This window comes from Barbus barbus (assembly GCF_936440315.1).
Source record: "Barbus barbus genome assembly, chromosome: 42".
NCBI classification, from domain to species: Eukaryota; Metazoa; Chordata; class Actinopteri; order Cypriniformes; family Cyprinidae; genus Barbus; species Barbus barbus.
Window position 1 is genome coordinate 7,654,061 of NC_136720.1, and position 26,774 is coordinate 7,680,834.

The following is a 26,774-nucleotide window of genomic DNA, read 5'->3' on the forward strand; positions in this document are numbered from 1 at the left end:
AAATAGGACTGACACACAGAACGCTTGCTGAATGACAGAAAGCTGACGACGGTTCCACCAAACATGCTTTTAAGCTTCCTGGTTGTTACGTCACCCGCCCATGACGTCTTGCCCATCCATTGGACTGATTACACACGTGGTTCAGAGCGTGGTCACGCTGGAAGGGGAACGGTGCTTTATTCACAAATGTTTTATGTGATATTCAAGTTTTGTGCACAAGTTAAATTTGAATCTTTGATGGAAACATAGCTATTTAGAAGTAGTTTACAAACTAACGGATCAGGAACAGAATTTAGTAAGGAAGCAAAGATGAAAATGAACAGGGAGCGACTAGGTGGCTCCCACAATTCCATGGCACCTCCTTAACCCAGACCTTATATCAGTGAGTGCACTTGGGATTTCTGGGATATAAACTCGTGACCATATGTGCTGGTTTGATAGGATTTCAGCTTGAGAGGATAAGACGTGACTCTTGCCTCCTAACGTCCATGGCTGCTTACGTCTGGTGTCCACACAGTTTTGACAATAGTAAATAAAGTTGATACACTATACTGTTGTTTTTACCAGCACAAATTTATGTTATGTCCAGTAGCCTGATGCTGTTTTTTCACTAGGTACAGCAATAGATAACATTGCTAACAATAGTAGGCAAGTTTGCAAGGCAAGGCAAGTTTATTTATATAGCACATTTCATACACAGTGGTAATTCAAAGTGCTTTACATAAAAGAAAGTGAAAGACATTTAAAATCAATAAAAACATGGAAATAAAAATAATAAAAACAAAGAATTTTAAAATGATATAGAAAATGATTTAAAATAAATTTAAAGAAAATGATTATACATAAAATGTATTGCAGTCAGTTCGGACATATAGCACAGTGCTCATTCAACAAATGCACAGTTAAACAGATGAGTTTTGAGTCTTGATTTAAATGTGGCTAATGTTTTAGCACATCTGATCTCTTCTGGAAGCTGGTTCCAACTGCGGGCCGCATAATAGCTAAAAGCAGACTCCCCTTGTTTTGTGTGAACCCTTGGTATTTCTAACTGACTCGATCCTAACGATCTGAGTGGTCTGTTTGGTTTATATTCAGTGAGCATATCAGCAATATATTTAGGTCCTAGGCCATTGAGTGACTTATAAACGAGTAAAAGTACTTTAAAATCAATCCTAAATGTAACTGGAAGCCAGTGTAAGGACCTGAGGACTGGTGTGATATGCTCAGATTTTCTGGTTCTAGTCAGAATCCTGGCAGCAGCGTTCTGGATGAGCTGCAGTTGTCTAATGGTCTTCTTGGGAAGGCCGGTGAGGAGACCATTACAGTAATCCACCCTGCTGGTGATAAAGGCATGAACAAGTTTCTCCAAGTCTTGACTGGAAACAAAACATCTAATTCTTGCAATATTTTTGAGATGATAGTATGCTGATTTAGTTATTGCTTTGACATGACTACTGAAACTAAGGTCTGTCTCCAGAATCACCCCAAGATTTCTGACTTGATTTTTAGTTGTTTGACCCCTAGAGTCAAGGTATGCATTCACCTTGAGAACTTCATCTTTATTTCCAAATGCAATGACTTCAGTTTTCTCCTTGTTTAACTGAAGAAAGTTCTGGCACATCCAACTGTTAATTTCATCAATGCATTGGCAGAGGGAGTCAATGGGGCTGTAGTCATTTGGAATATATGTAAATATATGTATAGTAAAATAATACTTGAAAGACTTGAAAATATCAAGATGTTTTCACTAATTTAATATGTAACAGGTGGTGTCTATAAATTTCAAGAAAAAAAATGTAATTATAGAGTGCAAGTCTTCTGAGGTTGTGTTTAGTCGGTTTCCCACAAAAACTTTTCCAAAGACCTTTTTATCAGCTTCCACCCAAGGTCTTCTCCTCACATTACTCATTTCATACTGCTCATGGCCTAGATCCATGCTGAGAGGAGGATGAGAAAAGAAAGTGATTATTTAATTCCAGACTTTAGTGAGGCATCTCTGTGTATATTGTATACATAGTAGGCATCATGATCTTGTTTGAGGAGTTTGATGTTAGCATAAGAAGTCTGATGTTTGCTAAGTTAATGACTCGATACTCTAATACGCCCAAAAACATAACGGTTAAAGTAACATTTGCAATTAAGTTAAACTATTTTCTGCATACACTATTTCAACTTCTCCGCCATTCCATTGTTTTGTTTTTTCCTACTGAGCTCACTACTGAGACTTGCATCTCAATTAACAATGCTTCTACTTAGACAATTTTCAAATCTTAACTGATTTTATAACTGTGGCGGACCACAGACATAAGGGCAGATTTTTTGCATAATCATCCGAACGCACACACTAGATGATTCAAAAAAGGCGATCTGACCAATAATAATCAAATTCAAATTCAAATTCAAATTTTATTTGTCACATACATATACATACGTAGTACGACATGTAGTGAAATGTATTGTACGACTGTCCAACAAATTGTCCAACAAAATTAGAAAAACCTCAAGTTTACAAAAATACAAATAGAAAAAGTACAGTAAACATATATACAGAATAAACTAGCAATAAAATAGCAAATAGATATGAGAATAAAAAATAGAATATGATTCTATATAGATTCTATAAAAAGTAAAGTGTATGTCAGTGATAAAGTGTCCGTGTGCTGTGCAGTGCAGTAAAGTGTATAAGTGAGTAAAAGGATACTAAAGACAAAGACAAATGGTATGTAAGTCCCACTCATTTATCCTTCCGTAACCTTCTACAAATTAGTGCAGATTGTACTTAAAAAATGTGCAAAGTGGAAGTGTGGGGTGATGTGATTAGAGTGGAGAGTGGTTTAGACTCCGAATGGCCTGCGGGAAGAAGCTCCTCCTCATTCTCTCTGTGTTCGCCTTCATGGAGCGGAAGCGTCTCCCTGAACGCAGCAGAGAAAAGAGTCCATTGTTGGGATGGCTGAGGTCCTTCACTATCTTCCTGGCCCTGGTCAGGCACCGCTTGCTGTAGATGTCCTGCAGGTTAGGGAGCTCGGTGTGAATGGTACGTTCCGCTGAACGCACCACCCTCTGGAGGGCTCGTCTGTCCTGCATAGTGCAGTTCCCGAACCAGGAAGTGATGCTGCCCGTCAGGACGCTCTCGATGGTGCAGGTGTAAAAAGTCTTAAGCACCCGAGAGGGAAGTCTAAAGTCCTTTAAGCGTCTCAGATGGTACAGACGCTGCCTGGCCTTCTTCACCAGGGTGCTGGTATGACAGGACCAAGTCAAGTCCTGCGTGATGTGAACACCCAGGTATCTGAAGCTGTCCACTCTCTCCACTGGAGTCCCGCTGATCGTGATCGGCTGGTATGACCGCTCCTGCTTCGTACTGAAGTCCACTATCAGCTCCTTAGTTTTGCTGATGTTCAGGTGTAGACTATTCACCTGGCACCAACTCTCCAGGTTCTTAATCTCCTGTATGTAGGCCGTCTCGTCGTTGTCTGAGATCAGGCCCAACACAACAGTGTCATCAGCAAACTTAATGATGGTGGTGGAGTTGGAAGTGGCCACACAGTCATAAGTGTACAGTGAGTACAGCAGGGGGCTCAGAACACAACCTTGAGGGGCTCCGGTGCTTAGGGTGATGGAGGATGAGGTGTGTTTACCCATCCGTACGGCTTGCTGTCTGTCCTTCAGGAAGCTGGAGATCCATTGGCACAAGGATGTGCTGAGACCAAGGACCTCCAACTTGGAGGTGAGTGTGGAGGGAATTATGGTGTTAAACGCTGAACTGTAGTCCACAAACAGCATTTTTACATAATTCCCTTTTCTGCAGTCCAGGTGACTTGTTGTGGTGTGGAGGAGGTGTGAGATGGCATCCTCCGTGGAGCGGTTATGTCTGTATGCAAACTGTAGTGGATCCAGTGTGTCTGGTAGTGATGCAATGATGAAGTCTCTGACCAGTCTCTCAAAGCACTTCATCACCACTGATGTGAGGGCTACAGGGCGATAGTCGTTTAGGCAGGTGGGCTGCGGTTTCTTGGGGACAGGAACAATGGTGGACTGCTTAAAGCATGAGGGGACTATGGACTGTTCCAGGGAGAGGTTGAAGATCTCGGTGAACACCGGTGCTAGCTGGTCAGCGCAGGCCTTCAGAACCCGACCTGTGATGCCATCTGGTCCTGCTGCCTTCCTGATGTTCACTCTCTTGAATGCCCTCCTCACGTCATGCTCCGTGATGGTGAATACGTTGTCCTCACCGGCTTCCTCAGCGTGCATGCAGTTAGCACTGCTAGCGCCGTTAGCGTGATTAGCTGCAGCCTCGAAGCGAGCATAAAAAGTGTTCAGCTCGTCAGCCAGAGAGGCGTCCGCATTCCCCGATCTGGAGGGTGGTGTTTTATAGTCCGTGATGGTTCTAAGTCCCTGCCACAGGCTCCTAGAGTCGCCATGTTGGAATTGCGACTCTAGTTTTCTCCCGTAGCGCTGCTTCGCCTCCTTCACCGATCTGCGCACGCTGTAAGATGCAGCCTTGTAATCATCCATGTTCCCGGTGATGAGCCCTGTGTTGTAGGCAGCGGAGCGGGATCTCAGGGCGTCGCGGATGGTTTTATCCACCCACGGCTTCTGGTTGGGAAACGTCCTGATGATGGTTTTCTGCACCGTATCATCCATTAGTTTCTCTATAAATCCCACAACCGCTTCCGTAAACAAGCTGACGTCATCAGAGCTGCGCCGGAACATGTCCCAGTCTGCGTCATCTAGCGCGTCCTGCAGAGCGGCCACCGATTGGTCCGTCCAGCGTTGGACCTCCCTCTGCACCGGGGCTTCCTGTTTCAGCCTCTGTTTGTAAACAGGCATGAGGAAGATGGCGGCGTGGTCCGATTTCCCAAACGGTGGTTGTGACTGTGCCTTGTAGCTGTTCTTGTATGGGGTGTAACAGTGATCTAATGTCCTTTCGCCCCTGGTGGGGCAGCTGATGTGCTGATGGAAGTTCGGCAGTGCACGCTTGAGGTTGGCACTGTTGAAATCTCCCAGAACAATGAATGCGGCGTCCCGGTGCTGTGTCTGGTGAAGGTGTAGTGTTTCATGTAAATCCCATATCGCAGTGTCCGTGTCCGCTTGAGGTGGAATATAAACGGCACTGACGATGACCGAGCTAAATTCCCGAGGGAGATAAAAAGGGCGACATTTGATGGTCAGAAGTTCAAGATTCGGTGTGCAGGAGCGTGAGAGGGGAACAATGCTCGCGCTGTCACACCAGTGTTCGTTCACCATCAGACATACTCCACCTCCCCTAGTCTTCCCCGAGTCCAGCGTTCTGTCCATGCGGTAAACCGAGAAGAACTCGGCCGGCTGGATGGCGTGGTCTGGTACCGCTGGGTTCAGCCATGTCTCGGTGAAGCAGAGAAGGTTGCAGTCCCGAATGTCCCTCTGGAACCTGACTCTTGCCCTGAGGTCATCGAGTTTGTTATCCAGCGACTGGACATTGGCGAGCAGGACACTTGGTAAGGGAGCGCGGTGTGCGCGAGCCCTCAGCCTGTTCCTGACGCCGGCTCGTTTCCCTCGAGGACGCCGGTACGGGTCGCGTCCTTTGTTCCTCCTCAGGATCTCGCTTGGCCAGGATGGGTCCGGGTTCAAAATCGGCGAAAGGTTAGTGCATTGTGCACCAATAGAAATAAGAGTGGCCCTGTCGTATGTAAGAATGGCCATCTTACAAAAAGAAACCGGTGTTTATAGTTAACAATACGAAAAAATAACAGAAAAAGACAAAGTTTGGTCGGAGCAGTCGTGACGGCAGCCGATCTCACCGGCGCCATCATGCCGAATCTGCCATTTTTGTTCGACAAATAAACAAAACTGGAGAGTAGATTAAAGTTGGTGGACTTGAAATGGTGTGAATTGACAATTTTCAGCAGTTGAAACTTGAAAGATACCTTCAAATGTTCACTCATGTTTATTTCACGCTATAACCAGTAAAGAGGAAGTGTTGATCGGTTCATGTGCTGCTTGAAATGAGGCACTACAGCAATCTGTCATAACACAAATTAAAGAGCCACAAAAAGGTTTTTATTGTTTGATTTTGTTTAAAAAAATGAAAATTTGAGACTTTGTTTCAAACCTAAAGTAATCTGCTTGTTTGTCAGTGCGTTGTCGGTTTCCTCTTTGCTCCGCGATGTATTTTTCATTACTTGAGAACATGATGTGTGTCGTGAGAGTGCCATGGCTTGTCAGACATTGCAACTGTAACGAAAGAGGGCAGGTCTTTGTGAGGGGTCAATTACGGATATGCCCGATCAAGAGTCGGAAATAAAAAAACAGTTTGATGTAATTGTAATGAAACCACACAATTGAGGATTTTTCTCCTTACCAATCACACAGCGACACCCTAACAACCTCCCATAAAACCCACAACAGTGCAGATAAGAGTTTTGCATGGATCAGCATCACTTTTCTTGAAAATCTAAATATCTAGATTTGCTGCTCTTGGTTGAGCCAGTAGGCCTTTCTGTGTGGAGTTTGCATGACCTCCCCATGTTGGTGTGGGTTTTCTCTGGATGCTCTGATTTCTCCCACAGTCTAAAGATATTGCAGGATAGGTGAATTGAAAAGACTAAATTGCCTGTGTGAATGCGGGTGTGGACCAGCCATCCATCCAGGGTGTTTCCCTGCCTATTGCCCGATTCCGGGATAGGCTCCAGCATCCCCGAGACCCTACTTAGAATAAGCGGTTTGGAGATCGGATGGATAGATTTGTAGATTTTTCTATCTACAATTTGGAACAGCCAGCGATACCTAAAACTATTGTCTGGGTGGGCAGCTCACTAGGTTTTGGAACAGAGCCATGGTTGAAGGATGAGCATTGGACACACTACTGTAAAGTATGACGCCCTACAGTATCCAAGAGATGTGCTAGAGAGAAAACCCAGAGACCTGTCACTCGACATCTCAGTTTACATTTCCAAAACACACGCACATGTTGCAGATGGAAGCAGAGGAAGTTGGCTCTTCTGTGAGACACTTATGCAACACCATGCCTAATCTGAGGCTCCATCGTTGAGGGGAAAGCCTCAAAATAAACAGAACACCAAATTACAGAGATAGAACAACAAACCTCTCAGAAAACATCTCTAACACGATTATGGCAAATAATTCTTCCATAAACCATCTGTGAAATGAAAAGGTACCAGTGTCTGGTGTTAACAGGATGGTAAAGTGCATTAAAGCATAATTTGGCTGCAAGGGCTGAGGCCTTCCTGTATTTCTTAGGAACATCAGCGCAGTTTAACTAGGCGAATGAGATAATGGCGAGACAGAACATTAAACAAGCTCTTTCTGCTTTGCTGCATTATGGAAGATAAAGAGATAGTTGACATAAAAAGGTCAGACTCTAAAAGAGATAGAGAAAACTGATTTAAAGGAATTGCATCTTCCTTCTAAGGGGCCGTTTGCACACAACACATTTTTGCATTCCACTGCGCTACTATTCCGTTTTGTTTTGTTTTGTTTTTTTTTGTATGTAAATGTGCTAAATCGATTCTTTCAATATGTATTCATGTCTTGCACATGACACAGCATTTAAAAAAATGCACCTTAAACCTTGCATTGTATTTCTCCATTCCACTGCGCACACTTAGCATTTTTCAACACAAAAATGCATTCTGTGTGAATTGTCCCTAAAGCTGGTTGCACACCAAAAGAGAAGCATCATGCCGTGCTACGTTGTGGCAAAGACAAATGGTATTCAACACCATTCGGCAGTCCAAAACAGTGAATCTAATCAGGCAAAAAGTTCACTTAAAAATGAAGAAAGTGCCATTGATGCATGCAAATTTTGGTGTTTGAAAACTGAAAGAGAAATGGCAATATATATTATAGCTATTTATATACAGCATATAGACATTATTCCAGCCAAAGTCAAACATTTTGGTGAAAAATGCTATATGAAGTCATTATGTGCATTAATAATAATTTAGGACAAATATAATTAAATTTAATGGAAAACTATGTGAGAAGCATTTGTTTTGTATAGCCTCCTGAGATGTAGCTGGTGTAATGGACAGACGCTGTGTGGCACCTTCGGTGTGTGTACACAACATTCTAACTGCCATGGAAATGACTTAAAACGCTCTGCATAGGCAACAACACCATGCACCACACAAACAGCAATGTGGAGAGATTTAACTTACAAACAATTTCAAGAGTTTAATGTAAGCGTGTTTCTATGCATGTTTCTTCCCAAATTTTATACATAAATATTGGGTAAAATATAGCATTTTTAAACATATCAAACGTTTCAGTGCTAAATAAAATATATCCATAATAAATATTTATCTCGACTCGGTTTTCGTTCGACATTGTGCTATAGAATATAGATCAGTGTTGAATCGGCAAAGGGCCACTTTGAGGGCCTAAATTAAGACATCAAGTCTAAATCCAAGTCACCGTTACCTTAGATGGCAGAGTAATGTTGTTGGAAGCAAACTTATGATACCTTAAAATGTTGTCTACGTTGGCAGCTCACTAGGTTTGGAAACTAACCTTCTATAACACATGTGTTACATAACTAACTGTAGCACACTAACACACAGATGTTCTTAAATAAGTTATTGAGAGTGTGTGTAATTACTTACAGGGTCTCTTTGCTCGTCATTCTCTCGTATTGAAGGTCGAGGTCTCAGCAGTATGTCATCACTACATTCAGTGTCCGACCCTGTGGGGGAATCAGGTAAATCCAGGAAGTCATCTCGCTTTGGACCACGGAATCTTATTTTGTCCAACCGCTTTAGCATGTTCAATACAGCTGCTTTAGGCTTTACCTTAACATTGTGTATGGCAGCCCTGCAGGGTCAACAAAGTGCAAACAGTATTAAGGATAAAAGTAACACATTTACAGAAACCTTTAAAAATAAGAACAAACTGTTATATTTTAAAATGACAAAGGTGTTACACTGCAAACCTGTCGGAGAAATCTCACTCGCACATAATGAAGATGCAATGTGGCTTTATTACAGTAAGCCAATAGTACTGACAGACTGATATAATCCTGTCAATTTAATTAGCCAATTTTTGGCTCATTTGAGACTTGTCATGTCGACTTGGTCGGCTGAAAAAGCGTTGGTAAATATTGTGTATATCTCAGCAAAGTTGTTTTCATTAAATCATATTAAATATAAAAAATTTCTAATAATAATTTAAAAAATAATTCACTATGAAAAATATGCTATATCAGTTTACTTGAAGCCTTTATGTACAATGCATTATGAGGTGCATTACATTTAAAACTACTTTTTTTTTTTTTTTTTTTTTTTTTTTTTAGTTGATAAACAGGAAAGTGGGTCCAGCTGAATTGAAATGGTGATTTGTTGGATTGGTATAAAAAAGGTTATTATACCGCGGCAGTCGTCGTGTGAAGCCCTCTTAGTGTGAAGACCATCAACTCTACTGTGCGACTCCACCGGGCAGGGACACCGGCAAGGGATAGAAGTATCGTTTTTTATTTTAGTTTTTTCATTTATATGTTTATTATTGAAATGTTGTTATATGCATGTGTCAATTTTATTTAATTTCTTTATTTTCTTAAATATGTGGGTATATAGTATTTATAGAGTTGTAACTTTTAGTTTTAGTTACTTTTTCTTATTTGTAAGTCACTTTGGACAAAAGCGTCTGCTAAATGACATAAGTAAGTAAGTATAATACATAAGTGTTACCAAATATGCTTGCTACATTTTTCTTTAGATGTTGACTATAATATTAATCAATGAATAAATTAATGAAACTAAATGTATATAAAATATTTTTAAAAATTCCAATGTATGATTTTAAGAAAAACTAAACATTATAATGTCATACAAACATTAAAACCAATAGAAAATAACAAAAAAGTAAAGATAAACTAACATATTTAAAACCATGACAATAACCATGTTTTTGTTTTTGTTTTTCAACAGCAATGTTTTATTCCCTTAATACTTGGTGAGGTATCCAAGTCGCAACATCTAGCTACTGGGGTGCCTCAGGGCTCAGTTCTTGGACCACTTCTCTTTTCTGTCTACATGGCATCACTAGGTTCTGTCATTCAGAAACATGGCTTTTCGTATCACTGCTATGCTGATGACACTCAACTCTACCTCTCATTCCATCCTGATGATCCAACGATAGCTGCTCGCATCTCAGCGTGTCGAACAGATATTTCTTGCTGGATGATGGACCATCACCCTCAACTCAACCTAGCTAAGACAGAACTGCTAGTAGTTTCAGCTAACCCATCGCTTCATCACAATCTCACCTTCCAGTTAGGCTCATCTACCATAACTCCTTCAAAAACAGCCAGAAACCTTGGAGTTGTGATTGATGATAAGCTGAATTTCTCAGACCACATTGCTAAAACTTTAAAACTGCCCGGTCCTGCAGATTTGCATTATACAATATTAAGAAGATCAGGCCCTTTCTCTCGGAACATGTAACACAACTCCTTGTTCAGGCTCGTGTTCTGTCCAGACTTGACTATTGCAATGCTCTCTTGGAAGGTCATATAGCCAATTCTATTAAACCTATACAATTAATCCAAAATGCCGCTGCAAGATTAATCTTTAATGAGCCGAAAAGAACGCATGTCACGCCTCTGTTCATCAATTTGCACTGGCTACCAATAGCTGCTCGCATTATATTCAAGGCATTAATGTTTGCCTACAGAACCACCACTGGCTCTGCACCCCTTTACCTAAATTCATTACTTCAGACTTATGTGCCCTCTAGAAGCTTGCGTTCTTCAAGTGAACAACGCATTGTGCCATACCAAAGACGCACGAAAACACTTTCACAGACTTTTTCATTAACTGTTCCCATCTGGTGGAATGACCTGCCCAACTCAATCCGAGCAGCCGAATCCTTACCCATGTTCAAGAAACGGCTAAAAACTAATCTGTTCCATCTTTACTTGACCCTCTAACTCTAGCACTCTCTGTTCTAATTTAATTTTATCTATTATGTCTTTTTATTTAAAAAATAAAATAAAAATAGTAATAATAATAATTATCTGTAGTGCGTTAGGCTAAGACTTGTAATAGCACTTGCACGTTGTTGCTCTTTTGTTGGTTTTGATTGCTTCTTATATCCGCATTTGTAAGTCGCTTTTGATAAAAGCATCTGTTAAATGACTAAATAAATAATACTAATAAGCTGATTTACATAATTACACACTAATGGATGATAGAAAGCCACAAAATGACTCTTGATTAAATGTGAACCCTTTCTCTGAAATATGTTATTACATTTTACCCAGACGTCACCTCTCTGACGCATGCTCATAGGACTTTCGCAAAAACACGTGAATGAATGTTCTCAGTAGTCTCTAGGGCTCACCTTTTAAAATGAAAAGGAATTCATTAGCTCTTCTGTTCTGAAGACGAACGCCAAAAGAACATCTCAAATCGCAACAGAATGTAAATGGATTTAAGGTGCTTTTCCTGCCTCGAGCAAGACTCACTGACCAAAGTTTTTTAAAATACTGAGGAAATCCCAGTGGAAATGTAGTGCCATGTGTGGATTTCCCACAGAACTTGGACATGTCACTACCTCTTTGAAAGTGCTTCAATAAGAAGTTTGTAAGAATGAAAGGTTTTGTAACATGCTGAAGATTTAACATTCACTATAATTTGTAGTTTATGGAAGCACTGTAGAATTACTCATTTTTACAACTACCTTAAAAAAGCTATGTGCAATCAAATGTTTACAGGCCCAGAAATCCAGATGAATCCAGATGAATTGCTTATGTTCCTCATTTGTAAATCACTGTGGATAAATGTATCTGCAAAATGAATAAATCTACGAATAACACTATTTTCTTCTGCAAATGAATCACATCACATCTTGCAACATCATCACTGGTAATAAACTAAACTGAATCAGCACTGAAATGATTCGAACCGAATAACAATATTGCTGCCTTTTGTAGAACTGCTCATAGCTTAATTAAACTTCTCTCAAATTATTGAACTTCACACTGTTCTGAACTGATCTGAACTGACTTGAACTAAATAATGACACTATTGTCTTTTAGAGCTGCTTTACAGCAAAATCTGAACTGTCTCCATAGCTGAGTCTCCATAATTAATTCATTGTCACTATCTCTGTGAAGCTGCTTTGACACAATCTGTATTATATAGAGTGCTATAGAAATAAAGGTGACTTGACTTGAATATTAATATAAATTAATTAATACTGTCCATGGGAGCAAGAAAGTTAAAAAGGTTTGAAACATAAATATGAGGCTCAGTATTTTTGCTCTACCACATATAATTTAGTAAGTTAATATGGCAAAATAAACAGGTAAGAACAAAAAGGTATTATGTAGAAAAAATAATGGCATATATTGTAGATGCAGACAACAAAACGATGGGGTCATGAGCGTCAACTGTAACCGTATATCTCTGAAACTACATTATAGAACAGGGACTGCCTTGAGAGCTCTCAGTGCTTATTATTATGAAATTATATTTGGCAATTATTGTGATTCTGCCTGCTGTGAGAGCAGCAGAAGTCTCTAGTCAAGTACACAAGGTGGAACTAAATGTGTCCACCCACATAACCCACCGATATCTATACTGCCCACATCTCTACACAAATATTCACCACCAAGGCCTTCTGATTCACTTCTAACTGAACACCATTGAGAGCACTGGAGGAATGCTATGACTTACAACAGCAAACGACGACAAGGACATTCATATCTGTGCGAGAGAAATTAAATTCAAGATCAAATCTATGCAACATTACACACAAAAACACAAAATCTACTTCTTTATTTGTGCATGAGTCATACTCAAGAGTTCAACACCAGTGCTGCCTACATAAACTCTTTCAGTACACGAATACTGGATTTTTACTGATCAAAGAAATGGTTTGCTTAAGAAAACAGCTTAATCTGAAACCACTAAATCTGAAAATGAGTGATTAATCAGTTATCAAATGGATAATCAAGGGCCAATTAATTGAAAAGTGTATACAGTGGGGGAAAAAAAATTATTTGATCCTCTGCTGATTTTGTACGTTTGGCCACTGACAAAGAAATGATTAGTCTATAATTTTAATAGTAGGTTTATTTGAACAGTGAGAGACCGAATAATTTTTAAAAATTAAAAAAGCATTTCAAAAAAGTTATAAATTGATTTGTATTTAAATGAGTGAAATAAGTATTTGATCCCCTATCAATCAGCAAGATTTCTGGCTCCCAGGTGTCTTTTATACAGGTAAGCAGCTGAGATTAGGAGCACTCTCTTAAAGGTAGTGCTCCTAATCTCAGTTTGTTACCTGTATAAAAGCAACCTGTCCACAGAAGCAATCAATCAATCAGATTCCAAACTCTCCACCTGTCACAACACACACTCTGGAGCAGGGAAACGCAGAGACGTAGGAACTTCTTTCTAACATAGACTTTTAATAACAAACTTAGGAATCGCTGGAGATGCTGATACACATAAAATGACGATCAGACCGGACAGAGAGGCAGGGAAACACAGGGCTTATAAAGGACAGACTAAACTAGATAATTAACAACACACCTGGAACTAATGAACTGATAAATACATGGAACGAGGACAGGAACAGGAAGACCAATTATGGGCACGAGAGAAGGGGAAACACGAGACACAGATAGACAAAGGCCGTTTCTCAATACCAAGTTCGCAGAGTCTGGACTTCCGTCCTTTCGAGTTTGGACTTGCCAAGTTCGACTCAGAAGAACGAACTCTCGAGGACGGGAGGACGAACTGAATTCTGGGTTATGGCCCGTATCAAGTCCGCACAAGTCACCTCTCGATGCATCCTCGGTAAAAGGGGCGGATCAAGAACACATCCGGGGATTTGAACTGGACTTGGCTAGATGTGAACTTTGAATTGGAACAGTACTTGGCAGCGACTGATGACGTTTCACAAGTCCACAAGAACACAAGTACAGACAAGTACGCATATTGAGAAACGGCCAATGTCTGACATTACGCCCCCCTCCGGAAGGCGCGTCCACGCACCATACACCATCTAATAGGGGGTGGGCGCTCTGGAAGCCTCCAGGGATCAGGGGGCAGGGCTACCGGCCTCCAAGGCGCTCTGGCAGCGCGGAGTTGGACGGAACCAGCGGAGACATAGGAGGGTGCTCTGGCAGTGCGGACACTAGGGGGCGACGTAGGAACTTCTTTCTAACATAGACTTGGGAGCGGTCTGGAAGCGCGGAGCTGGACAGGACCAGCGTGACCACTTGGGGGCGCTCTGGAAGCACGGGGCTGGACGGGACCACCGGAGACATAGGAGGGCTGGACGGGACCAGAGGAGACGAAGGAGGGCACTTGCAAGGAGCAGGCACTGGAGGGCACTTGCGAGGAGTGAAGCTGGCCGACTTGGGGAACTCAGGAGACGAAGGGCTGGACGGCCGGGCTTGCCATACTCTTTGCCGGCGGGCTTGCCATACTCTTTGCCGGCGGGCTTGCCATACTCTCGGTCGGAGGGCTTGCCACACTCTGCCGAAGAGCTGGGGTTGGCCATGGGCGGCGGCGTGAACTTCCCCGCGGATGGCAGGCTAGGGAGAGACTTGTAACCCGAAGTTTGCAGGTTCGAGTCTCTGGTCCGGCAGGGATTGTAGGTAGGGGGAGTGAATGTACAGCGCTCTCTTCCACCTCAATACCACGAGAAAGGCACCGAACCCCCAACTGCTCCCCAGGCTCCACAGCATTGGCTGCCCTCCTGAGATGTGTGCAAACCTGGTGGCCAACTACAAGAAACGTCTGACCAACAAGGGTTTTGCCACCAAGTAATATCAATTAATAACTTTTTTTTAAATGTGTTTTTCTGGATTTTTTTTTTTTATTTATTTATTTTTTTTGTTATTCTGTCTCTCACTGTTAAAATAAACCTGCCATTAAAATTATAGACTGATCATTTCTTTGTCAGTGGGCAAACGTACAAAATCAGCAGGGGATCCAATTTTTTTTTCCCATTGTATGGCTAAATAAATCAATGAAACGACAGATCAATGAATCAATGTGATTAAACTGATTTGAATTATTTACTGTAGTTGATTTCCAAATGGACAAATGAAGACTGACTAATATGTTAATGCATTAATAAATCCATTGATTAATTAATCACAAGATTAAATCATCAAAGACACAACTGATCAATGAAACAATGGATCAATAATTCAGTTTCCAATGATTCAGTTCATTTCACAATGGTTTAATCAGTGACTCATTAGGGCAATGAATGAATAAATCCATGGATTAATTAATAAAAAAAACAGAACAATGAATTAATTGATTGATTAATGATTTCATTATTTTAATATTTTAACTGATTTCACAATGGAATTGTGGATCAATTAATCAAAATAGTAATTAAATGATGACTTAGCCAATCAATTAATAGATTCAATTTATTTCAATGATTCCGTTTATTTCAGCATGAATAAATGAATCAGTGACTCAATAGGTAAACAATTAAATGAACACATGGATTCATTTAATCAAATCAAATCAGAATGATACATTTTGTTCCGAAGATCAATAATGTGTCACGTTCCAGGAACGCATTTCAATGTCAAAGCGATGACACATTCGATTATGAACTATACATAGCCTACTTAGCTTTTTAAATCAGCGGGTCTTAGTGCGACATGAACAGCTTCCTTTTAAAGATGGTTACTCGGAATAAACGCTTTCATCTATGAATTATGACAGTCCTCCATAGACACATACTGTATATCGCCTGTTGCCCTCTTGGATATTATTAAAGGACACATGTTAGAGATCCGCTTACCCAGCTCGCAAATCGTAGCAAAGTTTCATGAACCCTGCTGATAGTCAGTGATAGATCCTTCAGTAACACCTGCTGGGAATATAGACCAGATCCCTGAGCAGCAGCGCGCTCTTCCCCTCTGCTGTCTAAAAGAGCTGTGCGATGTCCCTAGAGTCTTGATTATGTGTGAGTTATCGTCAATGCCCCAGAAAACACGGATCTGCATGTCTTGTTGATGTCACCGAACTCACACACACACAGCAGACTGGCGGATCTCACGAACGCGTCCGCTGATCTCTTAAAGGGGCCGCAGCACTGTCTACTAAAAAGTTTGAATGCAACACATACATTGTTTTTTTCTTGGGGGGGGGGCTAGCTTTATATAGTCCTACTTCGGACACGACTCATATATTAAATGACTGACTATATATAAAATGTCATGTTTGTATTTGATATTGTACATTAACTATTGACCTAGAGCGATTATTGGTGAATAATTCAAAGGTTTCGTAATTTTTCCCTCATAACATAATGTTACACCAATAAATAAATTTTTACTTTTAAATATATTTATATTTGAGAAAAAGACTCAACTCTATAATAACTCAAAATATTTATTTTTTTACACCTTCACTTGTTGAAAAAAATTAATCATGGCTGATTGCAAAACGGCAACAACAGCAAATCTGCTACTACTACTACTAATAATAATATGTTAAATAAATAAACCATAAACACTTTTTGAACTGTTGTAATATTTCATATATTCTCTCAATTATAATGATCTTATAAAACTGTATTTACTATTTAATATGACTAATAAAATAGATAAAATCATGGAAGTGAAATTAGATTAAAAATAAAATTAAAAATAAAATATTATATGCTATTTATCTAATGTCCCTAAAAATAATGGGAGTTCAGGCAAAAACACCCTACTGCTGTAAAATCACAATAAATCATAAATCAATGGAAAATGTGTATGACGTTTTTAGATTCTTTGTCATTTTAATTGCTATTACTACAACAACTGAAGTATATATATATATATACATACATACATACATATAAAACAGCAATAAAAAGGGTTATATGGCCGAGCCATATAACATTTTACTTACATTTTTCAAGTGTGACTCTGTGACCATGAGTGAAACTCTAAAACTCTTTTCCTGGATCAGGCTCGTGACCTTTGACTGCTAGATTTAGTAAATAATCTCCTTTTAAACATTTTTCACATATTCTGCTGATAAGATTGCACTGCATGCAAAGGAAAATCAATCACTTTTGTTAGTCAGTATATAAAGAAAAGCAATGGCTTTTGAAAAGTTATCACCCCAACAAGAACACGTTCAATGTCTTTATTATTCCGCATATTTAATACTCATTTAATTACACATGATCCAACAAGCCTTGTTATATATATATATTTTAATTGAGCTTAATACTAGGTTTCTTTACGCAATAAATCATTCATGCTGTTAATTATCTTATCACACTATACAAAACCTATCATTAACCCTTTAAATTGAGTTTTTCAGTAACAGACTAGAGACTAGAGTTAATTCAAAAAGTACATCAGAGTTCACTTATAGAATCATTCAGAGACGCCTCAAGACCACATGATTAAGACTTTGGAAAAGGTGACAGAAATACTTCTGACATGAAATGAGACAACAGCAACTAAAAGTCCTAGAAATGTACAGGAAACTTATAGAACAGAAATATAGTGTTTTACCAAACAAATGATCATTAATTATCCTGCTTAAAGCCTTTTGAAGACCATGAGATGATGATCTAACATATCAGCTAGGTAACTGAGTTGCCAGTAGACGGCGCTAAAAGGAGGTGAAACAAAACAAGTAACATTTTCATCATCAAGTATCTAAGCAGATGTCATACATATCTCAACTGTTTAGCTGTTTACTGTCTGTGTCTTAAAAAACATATTATTCTGTGAGGACTATTCAGGAATTAACAACTACTGGAGCACAAGTCACCCTGAGTTTTCCAAGTGTTGAAGTACATGAGATAAGTGGTCCTCCTTTGGCAAGAATAAATGAGATAAAACAAAGGTAAAAATAATATGCGTAATATTATTTCAGCATGTCTGCTATCAACTGAATGAAAGCTACAGTATAATACTGTACCATTTGTTAAGCACAGCTTACCCCAAAGCATATATAAAGATAAAAAAAACAGTAAATATTACATTTCTCATCCATGTAATTCTGTCGACTCTCTGAGAGACTTGCATGGTAATTTACATGGCATTGTTAATTCGGTAACACTTTATTTAAATGTCTCTTAACTAGTTGCTTATTAGTATGCATATTACTAGAATATTAGATATTTATTAGTAATAATTAAGCACATATTAAGGCCTTATCCTGCATGAGCTTGCACAGTGCCCTCCATAAGTACTGTAACAGTAAATACAAAATTGCTCTGTTGGCTGTGGAGTCAAGACATTTGCAAATATGATTAAAAGATGAATATGAGACAAAACTACAGAATGTCACATTTTATTATTAGCCGTTTCAACACATTTTACCAAATAAAAAGGACAGCACTTTTAGAGTTCATCCCACTCATTGATGTGAGCATAAGTATTGGGACAGGTGAATATAAGGCAGATATAAAAGATTAAAAGCTATTATTTAGTTGCAGATCCCTTGCGCACAATCACAGCAGTGAGTCTGTGACCCATAGACATCACCAGACTCTTGGTCTCATCCTTTGAAATACTTTTCCCAGCCTTTAATGCAGCCAATCCCAATTGTTGCTTGTTTTGGGGAGTTTCTGCCTTTACTCTCCTCTCCAGCTGCTGAAATTCATGTTCAATCAGATTTAAATCTGGAGATTGACTTGGGCAATCTAAGACTTTCCATTTCTTTGTTGTTATAAATTCCTTGACTGAACTGGCAGGGTGTTTTGGGTCATTGTCCTGATGCAATATGAAGCACTTCCCAATGAATCTGGTGGCATTTTTTTTAATATTGGTAGACAGGATGGTTTTGTACCCTTCCAAATTCATTCTGCTACTGTCATCATACATTATGTCATCAGTAAAGTTGAGAGGGCCTGTTCCAGAGGCAGCCATGCATGCCCATGCCATGACACCACCTCCACCGTGCTTTACAGATGAGGCTGTATGCTTGGGATCATTGCAGTTCCCTTTTTTTCTCCACATTTTTGCTTTCCCATCACTTAGATAAAGGTTCATCTTTGTCTCATCGGTCCATAAACACAGTTCCAAAACTCTTATGGCTCACCTTTGTGCTTTATTGCAAACTCTAATCTTGTCTTTCTATTTTTGGTGCTGGTCAGAGGTTTGCATCTTGCTGTGTAGCATCTGTAATTCTGTGTCAAAGTCTCCTGAGGACAGTAAATTGTCAGAGCATCACCCCAGCTTTCTGGAAGTTGTTGATGATTTTACAGACATGTCTTTTAGGGTTCATTTTCACAGGTTTTATGATTTGTCTGTCATCAACTACTGTTGTTTCCTCAGCCGATCAGGTAGTTGTTGGTTGCTGGTGTCGCTGGTGGTTTCCAAACTCTTGATTTCTCCATGCCCTTTGTTTTTGTTAGAGCTCTAACTGACTTCCTCTTTTCTTTTAGCATCCAAATTGCTTGCTTTTCTCTCAAAGTTCTCCCGCATCTTCATCCTGGTTTGTGTGTGTCATCATCGAATGCAGGATTCAGAATTCAGAAGTAATGGATATAACTGATACGACACATTCCCTGCTTTTAATATCTGAAGAATTAATGCAACAGGACACAGCTGATCTCTTAGAAAGACCTGTGAGGCAACTGCTCCAATACTTATGCTCACATCAGATAGAGGGATGAAACTCTAAAAGTGCTGAACTTCTTAGCTGGTAAAACATCTATGTGTTGAATCACCCAATAATAAAATGTGACATTCTGTAGTTTCGTCTCATATTCATCTTTTAATCATATTTGTAAATGTCTTGACTCCACAGCCAACAGAGCAATTTTGTCCTTATTGTTCCAATACTTTTGGAGGGCACTGTATATCCCTAATCCTACCCAATACCTAAACTTAACAACTACCTTACTAACTATTAATAAGCAGCAAATTAGGAATTTATTGAGGGAAAAGTCATAGTTAATAGTGAATAAGGGTTCCCTGTTCTAAAGTGTTACCGTTAATTGTACGTTAACTTTAAATTCTACTTCTATAACTTCTCCCCGTCGTAGATGACGAGGGTAATAAAACTGCCATGCTATCATTGCATCTTCTTAGATCATCAGAAATCATGAAACAATAACAAATGGACCTGGGTGGGGATAATGCACTCTCACAGATTTATTTGACAACAAACATTTTGTATATAGATCTAACCCTTTCTGCTGTGAAAATACTGAATACATATACCTAGGAGAGAGGCTACTTCCCAGAGACCATTTCCCATCCACTCTGTCTCTGATGGCATTGTGTATGTGAGACTTCAGGAAGGGCCAAAGTTTATCAGCACCAAGCTGACTGACAGCTCAAAGTAAGCTGTAACTCTATCCACCAAATTACATTTCTTCCCAAACCGTGTCAGACCTGACAACAGAGGAATGCTCTTTCATACATATAACTTGGGATTTGCAGCCCATTTCATTCTTGGACCCAACTTATTTCTCTAATATTACATATTTCTAAGTGAAATCTGTTGCTCAAGATGAAAAAAGTAGGATGGGATCTGATTGTGATTGTTTTGTAAAAAAACGTGCATTACACACCAGTGGATTGTGAAAGACTACTCCCTCTTGAAAAGCCATCGGCATCTGCTTTCGGGGGGAGAGGGGGGGGGGGGGGGGGGTGACAGTGATGTGGTGGATTCTTTTAAAAGTTGCTAGTGTACAAAGTAAACATTATAGTGCACAATTTTGATTGGCAGAGCGATTTGTAATTTCTTTATTTTTTAAATGTGTATAGGTAGTATTTATAAAGTTTTAGCTTTTAGTTTTGTACCCGTTTTTAGTTGTTTTAATATTACAATTGATTGCTCCTGTTGTCCTCATTTGTTATTGGCTTTGGATAAAAGCATCTGCTAAATGACTAAATAATAATAATAAATAATAACATTACCTCACGTGAGAATGGAGAAATATTTCTGAATATTTTTTTTTATATATGTTACCTTATATGAGAGCAGACACATATTCCTAAACTTCTGATTTTTTTCTTCTTATTCTACTTATAGATGTGTATGCAAAATTCTGCTTTCATTCTTAGTTGATCCAGCAGTATTTAACATGAGTTTGAAAAGGCCATATGTGACCCTGGACCACAAAACCAGTCATAAGTGTCAATTTTTCGAAATTGAGTTTTATACACCATCTGAAAGCTGAATAAATAAGCTTTCCATTGATGTATGGTTTGTTATGATAGGACAATATACAGCAAATTTTTAGTTGCCGAGATACAACTATTTGAAAATCTGGAATCTGAGGGTGCAAAAAATCTAAATACTAGCTTTTAAATTTGTTCAAATGAACTTCTTAGCAATGCATATTACTAATCAAAAAAATAAGTTTTAATATATTTACGGTAGGACATTTCCAAAATATCTTCATGGAACATGATCTTTACTTAATATCCTAATGATTTTTGGCATAAAAGAAAAATTGATAATTTTGACCCATACAATGTATTTTTGGCTATTGCTACAAATCGACCCCAGCGACTTAAGACTGGTTTTGTGGTCCAGGGTCACATATACAGACCTCACATGACAGGGGACAAATATTTTTGAACTTAAGAAATATTTTTGGAATTTTTTGGGTGAGGAACAGGAATAGAATTACAGGATGAGAGATGTGGAAAAAGAGGAGAGTACAAAGGAAAACAACAGAATTTTTTATTTAAATGAAATGACGTGCGCTCTTCCCTATTTCTGCAGGTTACATTGTTACATCATTAGGTCTTATTGGGTGAGTCACTGACTTATTCACTTAACCAATTCGTACAAAACACTGATTTATTCCATATACGAATTCCATTTTTCTTTCTTTCTTTCAAGGACTTTTAAATGTGCAAAAATAAATGGTAAAAGTCATCTCTTTTTGTTTTAAATTTAAATATGTCCGATGAAGATATTCTAACACTCCACTCCCACCCCTTAGTCTCTCATTCTGAGCGTGAGTTCAGCTCAGTTGTTAATATGTCATGTGCCCTTTGAAGTGAGGCAGTTAAGAGCACTCAGGATAATCATGCTCAGCTGAAGATGAATTCTTGCTCTGTGCCACCTGCAACAGTAAAAGCTTCATTCTGGAATTTAGGGTAAAGGGCAGAAAGCAGGCCTGAGAGAAGTAAGTCACAAAAGGCACTCAAACTGATGAAGTTTGCATAGTATCCATCCTAACTAGTACACAAAATTAGTCAGCAAGTGGAAAATAATGTGCAAAAGATACATGGATGATTTATAATTTCTGACTTTTTGAAGCGTGCATCTGTGCTTGCTTTTTGGGCTGATATTACCCAAAATTCCTTGCACAACAAAAGATGATTAGTTTGTTGGGATTTTGTTTAGAATTTTTAGTGTAAAAAGTAATGAACTAAAACTAACATAAAAAGTATGCCACCGGGGTATGTGATATCAAGACCCATTTCTATACTGATGCCTTATTAGATACTTCAGTAGACACTATTATAGAATTAGGCAATAATACATAGACAATCAGGGCTCAAATTAACTGAAATAAGTTTTTATAATACTTAATTTTACACTTTATAGTTAAACTTAAAAAAAAAAAAAAAAACCCTCACATTTTGTGCTTGGAATGAGAAAAAGACGATATTATAGAACAAAAATACAAATTCAGAGAGCTTTTATTTTTACAGCTTCAATTTTTGTCCAGTGACTCAAAACATAAAAATAAATACAGCTATGTCATAAGAAATCCAGTGTCTTTTGTTATGAAAAAATTATTTAAAGGCTTTTCTCGCTGCCGTTTCTTTGGAACATGAACTGTCATTTAATTAGAAAATAAAACCCATTCAGTTTCATTTCCTTGAGTCTAAGGGCTATGTCTTCACAGTTCAAACATTATTCATTATCGCCACTGAATATTGTCAAAGTTGAACAGTGTTTTAATAAACTTTTACTCTTGTGTTTTGGGACTACAGCACCATAGAAACCCAAATGCAAAGCAAGTACAAAATATTTTTGATTGAACCACATTGGATAAAAAAAAATCTTGCATTAAATGTTATTAAAAATGCTTTCAATATACAAATGGCCTTAAAATATTACAATTTCAAAACAACAACAAAAAAATATATACATCTACACAGTAATTACATGAGAAAGGTATTGGTTAAGAGACGGATCTCCTCAATGAGGACGGGCCGAGCCGGGCACTTGGTGAAAATTTCAGCATTCTGGGATTTATTTTCGTAATCAGAAAAATGTCTCTACACAGTTCCAGCCTTGTGTGATCGTGTGCACACTTGCACAGCTTTAAGAAGCACTAGTGGTAAAACGTACAAAATTAGACAAAGTCTTATGTGTCTCTTCAAGTCCACCTGTCACTCGGAGCTTGCCGCTCGGCATGCTGGGAGGGTTGTAGTCCCACATCTAGTGGTTTGGCACAGTTTCCATATATCCTCGCTGACCCAGTCTTGCATATTTCCATACAGTACATTCCCTTTTCTTTCCTTATCATTCGTTTAACGGGCAGACGTCTGCAGTAATACTGTTCTCCGATGGAGCCTGGAGCCCAGGGACACGCTGGAGAGCAAGGTGCACTTATAGGGAGTAATCCACCGTCATTTTCCACCTTCCTCCCACTGTCATGGGCTGATATTCTCCCCTCACGAGGGCAGAAGTTCCTCAGGTTTCCTGCTGGGTCAGATTGAGGTTTCATTACAGCCGCTGTAGTGAGCAGAAAGGGAGAGAAAAGGAAGGAGGATACATGCGGGTTAGAAGGGTGTTCAGGCAGGAATACAGGCCAAGTACAGCAGCCGCATGCCACATGAACAACAGGTGTAGAGAAAAGACGTTCATTGTTTCGACATGCATGCTCCAGGAGACCTAAAGAGTTGAACAGAATCGGAGAGCTCAGGTTTCAAAAACATGCAAAAACAAATGGCAGTTCATTTGATTTTTAAAAGGTGTTATTTTATCTTCTTTTTAAATATATAATGCAGAGATATTAGGTACCACTACCAAGTTGAAGAGAAAAAAAGTCTTTCTTCAGCATCTTTAATTTTTGTAACATTTTACAAAATGATCTCATATGTTAACAGTAATTAATGCATTAACTAATATGAATTAGGAGTGAGCAATTTCATACAGAATTTCTTAAACATAGTTAAAGGGAAACATAGTTCACCCAAAAATTTAAATTTTGTTTTTCATCATTTCGTCACCATCAGGTAGTTCCAAACCTGTATGAGTTTCTTTCTTATGAACATAAAAGATGATATTTTAAAGAATGATGGTAATCCAACAGTTGTCCAACAACTGTTTGGTTCTTCAAAATATCTTCTTTTGAAAGTGAAGTGACATACTGCCAAGTATGGTTACCCATACTCGGAATTCGTGCTCTGCAATTAACCCATCCAACATGCACACACACAGCAGTGAACACACACACACCGTGAACACACACCCGGAGCAGTAGGCAGTTTTTTTTTCCTGCATCACCCGGGGAGCAGTTGGGGGTTCGGTGCCTTGCTCAAGGGCACCTCAGTCGTGGTATTGAGGGTGGAGAGAGCGCTGTACACTCACACCCCCCACCTACAATCCCTGCCGGCCCGAGACTCGAACCCGCAACCTTTGTATTACAAGCCCGACTCTCTAACCATTAGGCCACGACTTCCCACTTTTTGTGTTTGATATAAGAAAGAAACTCACACAGCTTTGGAACAAAATGAGGGTGAGTAAATGACAACATTTTCATTTTTGGGTTAACCATTCCTTTAATATTTGTTAATAAAAATATAATTGTTCATTGTTTTGTCAGGTTAGAGTAGATTCATGTTAACAGATACAACTTATGCTCTTGCAAATGTAACAGCAAATGTTCAAATTCATATGAACTAAGATTAATAAATTCCGGCGTAAATTATGTAGTTAACAAATGTGGCCCACTTGTAAAAAGCTACCATATTTTATACTGAATTCTGAGTGAAATATGATGGAATTTCACTGGCGTTAGTATCAACTGTAAATTTGATACTGTGACAACCCTAATGCATTTTATCATCAATTACTAAATTCTACTACCAAAATAGTGCTTTTATTTTTATGATAGAGATAAAAGTAAATAAGGTTTGAGTGAAACAAGAAAGGTGTCTTACTCAGAGTCTGACTGGTTGCCGCCGTTAACGGTTCCTGATCTCAGATTCATGGCCATGCCGTTCTGCTGCTCTCGTGGTGGGACGGCCAGCCGTTGAGGGGGCTTGATTAGGACGTTGTGGCTATTGCCCCCATCGTTAGAGGCTATAGAGGGCGCTCTGGGGGAGATTGTGGGTGGGTTGTAGTCCGATAACTTCTCCCTAAGTTTGTTTTTCATGTTTTTGTCTGTCAGTGGAGGTGCATATGTGATCTTATTCTTTAGAATACCTATGAGGAGAAAGTACGTGGGAATGTAGATGTAAAATGTATAACACAGAGGCAACATAAAATCAAAATTTGACTTGATGTTAATTAACTCTCACCCTTCCTCTGTTCAGGCTGGTGATTGCTGTTGGCTTGGACGGAGGCTGTTGGGTGGTCTTTGTCCTGAGTGGTCTCTCCAGTGTGATTGAGTTTATTTTCCTGATGGAGCTCCACGTTAACTTTAGTCTCCACTCTCAGTCTCTCTGCCCCTCCGAGATCTTCACTGTCACTGGCTGTCATGGCTTCAGTCGGCCAGTAAGGCTTCACATGATTGGACACAGTGTCCACTGAGACACAGAAGAAGGGGTTAATGTTATGACACTTCACTTAACTTGTAAATGCATCCATCAATTTCAGATTTCCATATTTTAAATACCTTCTTTTGTACCCTTTGGAGTGCTGTGTAGTGGTTGTCTCTCATTATTCCACTTTGGCTTCATGTCCATGTCTTCATCTTCGCTGTCGGATGAGTGAGAGGAGGCGTATGAGCTGCTGTGTTCATCCACGGAGAGCTCGCTGTCTGAATCGGAGTCTGAATAACAAGTTTGGCAGTTCAAATATAGATATAGATGTCACAATACACTGCGCTTGTGGATAACAGGCAGTAAATATTCATATTAGAGTTGGAAAGTTTTTCAACTTTTTCTTTTACCATCTGCTTTAGTGCCGTTACGGAAGAGTGAGCCATCAATGTCAGTGTGTCCAGCTTTAGCATTTCCAGATGAAACGCTGGGCTTCTGACCCAAATCATCTCTGTGTAGGAGTTAAAGCAGGAGAATGAGAGATATACAAGACAGATGCCAAACACATACCCTCTAGTTGCAATGAGTTTTAGATTGCACTGAAAAACTAAAAATGAATAACCCATATATGACTGACTTTATATCACCTGGCTCAAATTCTTGTTGTCTAGAGGTTTAGCTTCATAAAAATTTGAATCTAAACTGTTTGTGTGAAATACCTTCCAATAACACAATATGACTAGCCTATATATTGAATGTTTACATTATACACTAGTTTTCAAAAGTAGAAGTTTCTTATGCTCACCAAGACTGTACTTATTTGATCACAATACAGTAGAAACAGTAATATTGTGGAAATATTAATAGAATTTAAAATAACCGTTTTCAATTGTAATATTTTTAAATGTCTCTCTTAAACCGGTCAACAAATTCATATTATTTACACGATGATACATGCTTTGAAAATTACTAGAGAACTCAATCAATAGCCAGAGCATGTACAGATGTCACAAGGGTGCGTTCAATGTATATAATAAATATGCATACACAACATACATGGGAAAACATGCTGGAATGTGCTTTAGAGTTTGTGTATATTATTGCAGCACTGCAAAGCAAAGCAGAAGTAATGCACCTTTACTCATGCATATGA

At 39.1% G+C, this 26,774-nt stretch overlaps 3 protein-coding genes across 4 annotated transcripts in view; 1 reads left to right on the top strand and 2 right to left on the bottom strand.

Moving 5' to 3' along the window:
- LOC306861481 (GRAM domain-containing protein 4-like) overlaps window positions 1–16,054 on the bottom strand; it is a 66,932-nt gene extending 50,878 nt beyond the window's left edge. For both annotated transcript variants that reach the window (XM_079403746.1, XM_079403745.1), the window contains exons 1-2: window positions 15,778–16,054; window positions 8,601–8,808 (exon numbers count right to left, since the gene is read on the bottom strand). In XM_079403746.1, coding sequence (XP_079259872.1) covers window positions 8,601–8,808; window positions 15,778–15,806 — 237 coding nt within the window. In that variant the 5' untranslated portion in view covers window positions 15,807–16,054. The remainder of the gene's footprint in view (window positions 1–8,600; window positions 8,809–15,777) is intronic.
- The window catches only part of LOC306861483 (uncharacterized protein), an 814,549-nt gene that overhangs the window by 707,312 nt on the left and 80,463 nt on the right, over window positions 1–26,774 (top strand). The window lies entirely within an intron of this gene.
- The window catches only part of LOC306861480 (cadherin EGF LAG seven-pass G-type receptor 1-like), a gene marked incomplete at its 5' end in the record, with an annotated part of 116,603 nt that continues 112,415 nt past the window's right edge, over window positions 22,587–26,774 (bottom strand). Inside the window, 5 exons of the mRNA XM_079403744.1 lie at window positions 22,587–23,648; window positions 25,079–25,343; window positions 25,439–25,666; window positions 25,756–25,911; window positions 26,032–26,132. Coding sequence (XP_079259870.1) covers window positions 23,624–23,648; window positions 25,079–25,343; window positions 25,439–25,666; window positions 25,756–25,911; window positions 26,032–26,132 — 775 coding nt within the window. The 3' untranslated portion in view covers window positions 22,587–23,623. The remainder of the gene's footprint in view (window positions 23,649–25,078; window positions 25,344–25,438; window positions 25,667–25,755; window positions 25,912–26,031; window positions 26,133–26,774) is intronic.